The sequence below is a fragment of the Puma concolor genome, chromosome A3, assembly GCF_028749965.1.
Source record: "Puma concolor isolate L17-30 chromosome A3, mPumCon1.1.hap2, whole genome shotgun sequence".
Classification (NCBI taxonomy): Eukaryota; Metazoa; Chordata; class Mammalia; order Carnivora; family Felidae; genus Puma; species Puma concolor.
Window position 1 is genome coordinate 23,274,069 of NC_141669.1, and position 8,378 is coordinate 23,282,446.

At 46.9% G+C, this 8,378-nt stretch overlaps 1 protein-coding gene across 4 annotated transcripts in view; it reads left to right on the forward strand.

The window, feature by feature from the left end:
* PLB1 (phospholipase B1) overlaps positions 1–3,446 on the forward strand; it is a 143,429-nt gene extending 139,983 nt beyond the window's left edge. For all 4 annotated transcript variants that reach the window (XM_086700270.1, XM_086700269.1, XM_086700271.1 and 1 more), the window contains 2 exons: positions 1,552–1,626; positions 3,027–3,446. In XM_086700270.1, the coding sequence (XP_086556396.1) occupies positions 1,552–1,626; positions 3,027–3,230 (279 nt within the window). In that variant the 3' untranslated portion in view covers positions 3,231–3,446. The remainder of the gene's footprint in view (positions 1–1,551; positions 1,627–3,026) is intronic.
* Positions 3,447–8,378: the final 4,932 nt, after the last annotated feature.

Genomic DNA, 8,378 nt, shown 5'->3' on the forward strand with positions numbered 1-8,378 from the left:
GAGGAGGAGGGGGTGGGGAAGGCAGGAAGGAGAAAAGAAGAGGACCTTGTTCTGGGAGCCCAGGCAGGAGAGTGTTTCGAGAGGGAAGCACCAACTTTGACAAACGTTGCTGAAAAGTCAAGAAGACAGAAAAGTGAGTAGTGGATCTGGCGAGCTGGAGGTCAAGGTGACCGTGACCAGAGCTTCAGTCAAGCGGTGAAGGTAGCTGGCTGACAGCTGGAAGGTACATTGGGCACAGGTGACAAGGAGCCAGGAGAAAGGGAGAAACAGATGCAGTCATCGACCCCACGTGATCGTTACCTTCCTCTGTGCCAGTCGGTTCCTGGGTTCCTGGAATGTCCGGGAATCAGCCAACCTGACCTTGAGCATCTATACTGTCCCTCGATGGTGGTTCCATTACAAGAAGTTTGTGCTTCCTCAGCTCTAAGGAAGTAGCAACAATACATATGTAAACCACCCCAGTGAGCTTTCATTGCATCTTCTCAGCTGCTGCTCACAGCCACTGAATCTGGGTGGTCGGGACAGGGTTTAGTGCCCCATCCCTGACCTCAGAGCAGCCCAGGAGCCTGCCCGGCATGGCAATAGCAGCAGAACCAGGCCCCAGGTGATGCTCCCACTGTGCTGTGCCAGTCACCGAGGTGTCTCTCAGGACCAGAGCAGCCGACCCTACCCTTCTCGTGAGAAGGAACAAGTGTAAAGAAACAACAGAAAGCAAGATCACGGGCCAGGTGTGGTGGTTAGCTGGCATCTTGTGCTTTCGCTTCCCCTACGGGCAGTACCTGAGGGGCTCAGGACCAGGCAGGGAAGCAGATTCTAAGGGTAGAGGCTACACAGTCAGGAAGTGTAAACAGGAGGGAGCGCACTTCTCAGTGCTGGCCACGGCAGGGGGCGGCTACAGGCTAACGGTGCCGGGAAGGGGTATAGAGTGGCTTCCAGCTCATCCTCAGAGGGTCCCAGGTTTCAAAGTGTTAAGCAGAACCTCTCTGAACAACAATCGCTCCAGGGATGTTTCGGGTAAACCTCTACATCTGTGTGAAAAACAACGAAGCTCAAGTGAGAAACTTTGATTTCTTAAGGTTGGCAAGCCAAGTATACATAGTAAGGACGTCACGGTAACCAGTATGTTTTCAAAGTTTTTCTGAAACTGACTAGCCCCACACACTTCAAGTTGGTTAATAGGATGATCAACATTTTATAAAATTAAAACTGCAGAGGGTCTATGATCACAGCCACCCAGAAGGGAAGCAGGAGATGGTGAGGCTGGGCCAGGCCTTTCCACACACTGGCTATGGCAGGACCGATCCGTCTCTCCTGGGCCCCAGGGTCCTCCTTGGTAAATCCAGGACACAGGCTCAGGGTCCCACCCTGCCTGATGGACTCTGATCCGCCCCTTCTGAATCAGAAGTCAGGTCCAGCTCTGGCCAGGGCAGCTGGGATCTGATGTGGGTCTTGTGTTTATTGCTGGTGTCAACCCACCCTTGCAGAGGGAGGGAATCAGGTGTGAGATACTCAGCTTCAGAGGAAATCACAGTGTCCTTTCTCTCTCTCCAGCTGGAGCCAGTGGGCCATAAGACAACCTCCAACAACTTCACCCACAGCCGAACCAAACTCAAATGCCCCTCTCCTGTGAGTAATGTCCTAACACCCGGCCTGTTCCATCCAGCGTGAAACAGATGCCTAGGGGGCAGGGGTCCCTGAGACCTAGAGGCTCAAAGGAGTTCCCTGGGAGCTTTGTCATCATGCAACTGCCATCATTCTCCATTCTCACCTCTCCTCCTTGTCCCTGAAACTTCACAACTCCTCGGGGTGTGGGGGAAAGCAGCAGGTCCAATGGAAGAGGCACTCAGGGGAGGCAGTTGAAGGGGCACTGGTGGGGGAGGGGGTGCTGTGCAGAAAGAAGTAAGACACCATGTCTGCTGTGGAGCGCAGGTTCCTTTTCATCCCATCCCAGCACATCCTTTCTTCCTTTACTGCCCTCACCAGGATGGCTGACCAAGCTCCTAACCTGTTCCCCAGCTCTCCCCTCCTTTCCCTGCCCTCCTGTAACCGCTGCCAGGCACTACACAGCCTACCTGGAAAGTCACTCTAGTCTTGTCAAGGCTGCTTGAAACCTTTCCCTGGTCCCACTGGAGCATCCAGAGGGGAGACCCAGCTTCCTCTATCGCCTTAGACACACTATGTTCCTGGAGAAAGGATCAGCTGCCCAGCCAAGCCCCACAGTTGCCAGGTCTGTGCTTTCACTCTGCCACCTGCTCCTCCCAGAGGCTCATCCCCATCTCTGCCTGCAGGAGAAAGCTACACCCTGTAAGGCTCAGGTGCTGCCCTCCCTGGTCTACTCTCCTGTCCCCTCACCCTAAGGCTGCTGACTCCAGCACGCATCCATGTTCGTCTCTTTTCTGTTCACACTTCTCAAAAGACTGGGACTGAGTCTCCTTTGTGATGTGATTGTCTCTGAACTTGGCCAAGACCGTGAGAGTGGTCACGTTCTCGGCACTCTCTCAGCTCCTACACAGGGCTCCACACTCCTGTGCACAGAGGAAGGAGAGAATCCAGGGAGGCAGGCCTGAATACCTCCTCTTCTGGCCCTTCTCACGCTCGGGTCTCAAACCTACCACAGGACCAGCTGTCCTTCCACACTGACTGTTGTCCCTGCTCACGGGCACTCCTAGGATGGGGGAATGGGGACAGCTGTCCAGTGGTAGCCTTGAAGAAACAGAGGTGGGGGCTCTGCAGCCCCCAGGACTCTCTCCCTCTGGTCGCCTATCAGTTCCCAATCTCAGTATCAGGTTGACAGGGAAAAGAGATACAGGTGAGAAACTAAAAGGAGGTTATAGCTGGGTATTGACCACTTTGGATACCCATCCGCGTTCGGGAGGTTTGAGCACAGTGTCGATGAAGGATGAGCAGAGAAAATGTGCGAAGTTATTGCACGATTGTCCCCCGGGGCTAGGGACTAAGCGAGCCCAAGGTGGGCAGAAGGATGGTTTTCAGAGGCCCATAACCCCTAACCCTCTCTTCCTCCACAGGAGAGCCCTTACCTCCACACCCTGAGGAATAGTCAGCTACTCCAAGACCATTCTGAAACAGGCCCCACGGTGCTGTTCTGGGCCTTGCCTGTGGCGGCAGGAGGTGGCCTTGTACTTGGTGTCGGCGCGGTGATGGCATGGAGAGCCATAGGAGGTCGCCAGCGGGAAAATCCTCCAATGAGCCTCAACACTATGAGATTCTAGGCCTCCAGCCATGGGCATGCACTCATCCCCAATTCCCCAGCCGCACTCCTCACCAGCCGTCTACCTCAGCCACCTTGGCTACCAGAGAGCATTTGCTTTGTCACCTGGTGACATAGGAAGCCAAAGGGACAGTCACGACTCCTTGGGGCCTGGAGCCTATGCTCCTGGAATTGCCTAATTTAAATAAAGGCCAAAGTCATTCTATTCTTGGGTTAACCTGCTTGAAGCTCTCGCTTTCCATCCATTGTGCGACGCAGGTGTGGGAGCTGGAGCCTTTCGTGTCCTGCCTCAGCCAGAGCTGCCCAAGTGATGGCCAACCAGAGCCCAGCCTGGCACCCGATGAACATATCGCCAGTCACCAAACCCACTATGTAAAAGGTGGGGAAAATGCTGGCCACCAGGTGCTGGCTAGAATATAGTGGGGCTGGCTGGCCACCATTCACTCCAACACATAGCTTTTCTACACCTGTTTTGTACCCAGGACAATGTAGTGCACAGTGATGCTTGCAAGGCTGTGCGTGCCACCAACTCCTTCAAAAGACAAACTCCTTCAAAAAAGCAAGAAGCTCATGACAAGGTACAACTCTGTTCCTGGGCATTGGTAGGTAAAGGTGCCTGATGCCTCTGAGAATAGGAAGAGTTCTTTGGGGAAAGTTATTATCTGGAAGAGAGAAATTTTGAAATGCCTTTAAAAAAAAAAAAAAAAGGATTGGGACTTAAATACTTTATTTACCTTCACCTGATTTTCTCAAAGTGCTAACTTTAGGAAAGAATTCCTCTTTCTACGTTACCAGATGGTGGAGAGAGCACTAGAGAGAGGCTGAGAATATAGGCTGCATTCCTTGAGCCCCTGAGCTGGATGTCTTATGCAGATTCTCGTGTATTCTGCACAAAATCCCAGGGAGGAAGGGATGAAAACTAAAGGTGGTAGTTGCACAACATTGTGGATGCCCTTGCTCTGAATGCCATTGAACTGTTCACTTTAAAATGGCAAATCGTAGGCCATGTGAATTTCACTTCAGTAAAAACTGAGAGAATTCCATTATCATCTGCATGCCAAGGACCTCCCTGATCCCAAAGATTGGGGTGACCAAGAATGTGAGTTAGAATCCCCAGGCATACCATTTGAATGAGGGGCCTTCAGAGCAAACCCAACATCAGCCTGGGCCCTGGTTTCTCAGATATTTCATCTGTAAAATGAAAGTCCTCATTTTTGCCTGGTTCACAGCACTGCTGGGGGTGGGGAGGCGGCATATAAAAATGCTCTGTAACTCTAAAATACTACATACATAAAAGGGGGTTGTTGTCTCGTCTGTGAAGAGTTGAGATAGGGTTCAGATGGTCAGGGAAGTGGAGAGGTTCAGAGACGAGTTGGGGAATTGGGCAGTCATGTACCAACAAAGACTGCTTGTCTTCCATTCGTGAAGGTCCACTATCTTATCTCTCCGGCAAACAGAATGAGGTCCCCAGAGAACCTCGATCCAGCCCCAGGGTTCATCTGGTCTCCAATTTCGGTTTCTGTACTATGGGAACAGCATACCTGCCCCCCCCCCATTCTTCCTATGGACCAGAAAACGTAGTGACTGAACCATACATTTCCTAAAGACCCACCACATTCCAGCTTGTGCTCCTGGCTCACCACAGTTAATAGCAAAGAGCCCGTGAACTCGAAGAGCCCAGTGCCACCATGCGCCTTTTTCTTCTTTCTCAAGTAGCTTCCTCCAGTAGCTCCCACCTCAAAGAAGCATGGAATTCATAATCACACATCTGTCCTCACACTTGGGTTGGAATTTATACTACCCGAGTGATCCAGGAGTCCCCAGTCTGAAAAATTAACCCCCCAAAAAGTAGTCCCAGGCTGGTGCCCAAGGAAACACTCGGCACAAACAGAGACACAAGCATGAGCCAGGCCCTGAATTCCCACTGAATGCGTAATAAAAAGCCAAAAATTTTAAGTATGTGAGAGTAGCTACTTGTACCTTGTAGAAGTGTGTATACATTGGATATGTGGCATCTTCTACGGGAAAATGGCCAGTCTAGTTAGGACGACACCCATTGCCACACCATGAATGAAACCACCAAATTCTGAGAATGCTGTGCTCCACAGCGCTCTCCACAGAGGGTTCTGAATTCAAAAGAGTAGTGTGGATTAAACTTGGTCAAAAGCCTTCATAAAGAGCATGGAACTTTGAGCTCTGAAGGATGGCGTGAGGACTTGGTTAGAGGCCGGGGGAAAAAATGGTGGTGTTGAGACAAGGCAAACTCCATCAAAGTGGTCAGACAAATGAGCGTGGTGCGCACGGCGGGCAACAAGCAAGCCAGAAAAACGAGGACGGAGGAGGATCGGCGGGCACCCTGGAAAGGACAAGGAGTTTGTAATGACTAGACTTGTGACGGTTGTACTATCAGGCTGCATGGGATTTGGGAATGTAAATGTTACCAGCAAAAGAATAGCGCAAAGAAAATAATACCAATAAAAGCTGACAGGGTGTTCACATTATGAGGGACACCATGGCACAGGGGAATTAAACTGCAAATCCCTATTCTCCTCTTTTCACAGAGGGGGAAACCCAGACTCAGAGAAGAGGTGGCTGGCCCAGAGTTATACTCACATTACAGGATGGACATTCATCAAAATGAATACTGGTGTCCAGGGTGGGGGAATAACCTGAAAATACAAAACATGTGATTCTAGAAGTGAAGTAGGCCAAATTGTAAACGAATGTGTCGTAAAATAAAAATCTAGAAAGGGGGGATATTATCTTACCGAGGCTGTGATGACACCATGAGTTTCTCTGCTTCCAACTGGTCTGAAGGAGTCCGCCATCTCTAGTTAAAAAAAAAAAAAAATCTATCATTTTAAAAACTACAGGGACTAAGATTTATTTTGCTAGAGCACGTGTGGAGTTCTAGCAGTGAGCAAATCTTTTAATTAAAAAAAAAGCAAAAAATGAAGACAATGGCTCTGAGAATTTGTAGACACAAATGGAGATTTTACATAACAGCAGTATTGAAGACAGACCATAAATATGTCTAGAAAGATTAAAGGCAAAGGAATTTAAAACATGAAACTAGAATAAGTCGTTATTTCTTTTAAAAAGGCAGAAACTGGAGTGCCTGGGTGGTTCAGTTGGTTAAGCATCCAACTTTAGCTCAGGTCATGTTCTCACGGTTCATGGGTTCGAGCCCCACGTCAGGCTCCGTGCTGACAGCTCAGAGCCTGGAGCCTGCTTCAGATTGTGTCTCCCTCTTGCTCTCTGCCCCTCCCCTGCTTGTGCTCTCTCTCTCCTTCTCTCTCTCAAAAATAAACATTGAAAAAAACTTTAAGGCAGAAACTAAGAACCAAATAGAATTCCTAGAAATAGAATATATTGTTATTAAAGAAAAATAAACTTCAGAAGTGTTCAAAAACAGATCACTTCTTGAAACAACATTTTTGCATATTTACTGTGTCCTAGGCACTGTTTTTAGCAGTCCATCATTAATTCTCACAACAGCCCAATGAGGTAGACACAGCTATTATCCCAACCTTACAGAGATAACTAAAGCAGATTCTATGTTTATTCAGTCTCTTTATAAGAATGAAATGACATTTAACACAATAGTTTAAAAAAATAGGTATTCAATAATTAACTCCCTTCCCATATCAGTATTAGTTCTAGTACATTATTCAAGGGGCTTTATAAAACAACCATAGTAATGAAAATATATTTGGTCCCTTATAAAACACTTCATCTCCTCTGATCCTCACTACAGATGTGGAAGCAAAGTACAGTATCGTTAAGAAAAAATAACCCAAACTTGGAGAGAAGACAGAAGAGGGACCATTTGTCCTGTCAATTTAACAAGTTTAACAAGCTCATCTAAGAAATACTTAGTTATCTAGACTATACCTGCATTTGACTTTGCTACACTGTTTCATTAGAGCCCAGACACTGAGAAGTTCTGTTGACTGTTGGATTTCTGACTGATAAAAAAAAAAAGTCACCTAAGTTTACAGTTTTATCACTCTATAGGACATTAACCAGTTTTACATCTATTAGCAACATCATTTCAACATTTCTGTGACCAATAATGTAAATTTCCATTGCCCAAATTCTCCCTTGAACCAGACTTAACTATCCACATGATTCCTTCATCAATTACTCAGTTAAACCCTTTGACAGGCATTCATCCTATATTTGCCTGAAAATCATGTTTTTAACTTTTGAAACATTAAACAAGAATGACTTTGGGGGCGTCTGGTGGCTCAGTCAGTGAAGCATCCGACTTCAGCTCAGGTCATGATCTCAGGGTCTGGTTCGTGGATTCGAGCCCTGCGTCGGGCTCTGTGCTGACAACTCAGAGCCTGGAGCCTGTTTCGGATTCTGTGTCTCCTTCTCTCCCTGCTCATGGTCTCTCAAAGATAAACATTAAAAAAAAAAATTTTTTTTTTAAAGAACGACTTTTAAAATAACTAAAGAGAAAACATTTTTTTAAATTAGAAAGTATATAGAACCTAAGGATATCCTAGAAAAAAACTAGTAAGATTGAACAAGAGGAAATGGACAAGCCAGTAATTCCATCTCTAGGAGACAGTTCCCAAAAATTCATTTGCAAATGCATCCCTCCAGGGAGATATGTGCAAGAACACACACAGCAATGTTTCATAAGGACAATAAAACCAGAAACATGGAGATCAATGCCCATCAATGGCGGATTGGGAAAATAGCTCATGGTATATTAATAACCTGGAGCATTTATGCATCAGTGAAAAATCAACCACGACAGCTGCATTCATCAACTTGGGTGAGTCTTACATATAACGTAGAAAGTTTTACAAAGAATGCATGTGACAGGATTCCATTTAAAAGTGGAGATAGGTAGCAAATGTGGTAAAGGAATTCAAAGTAACGAGACCATAAAAGTCAGTAAAATAGTTACCTTTGAAAGGAGGGGGATGGTGATGAGGAGGGACCCATGGAAGTCTTCTGAGACATAAGAATTGCTATTTCTTAGCATGAGCTTGCTTGATAATTATTCTTTAAACTGAATTGACATGGATTTCAGGCTTTTTCTATGTATATTTCATCATTTTTAAGTTAAAAAAAAATGGAAGAACTAAATTAAGTTGCCTATTTATTCGGTGACCAGTGGGAGGGAGCCATT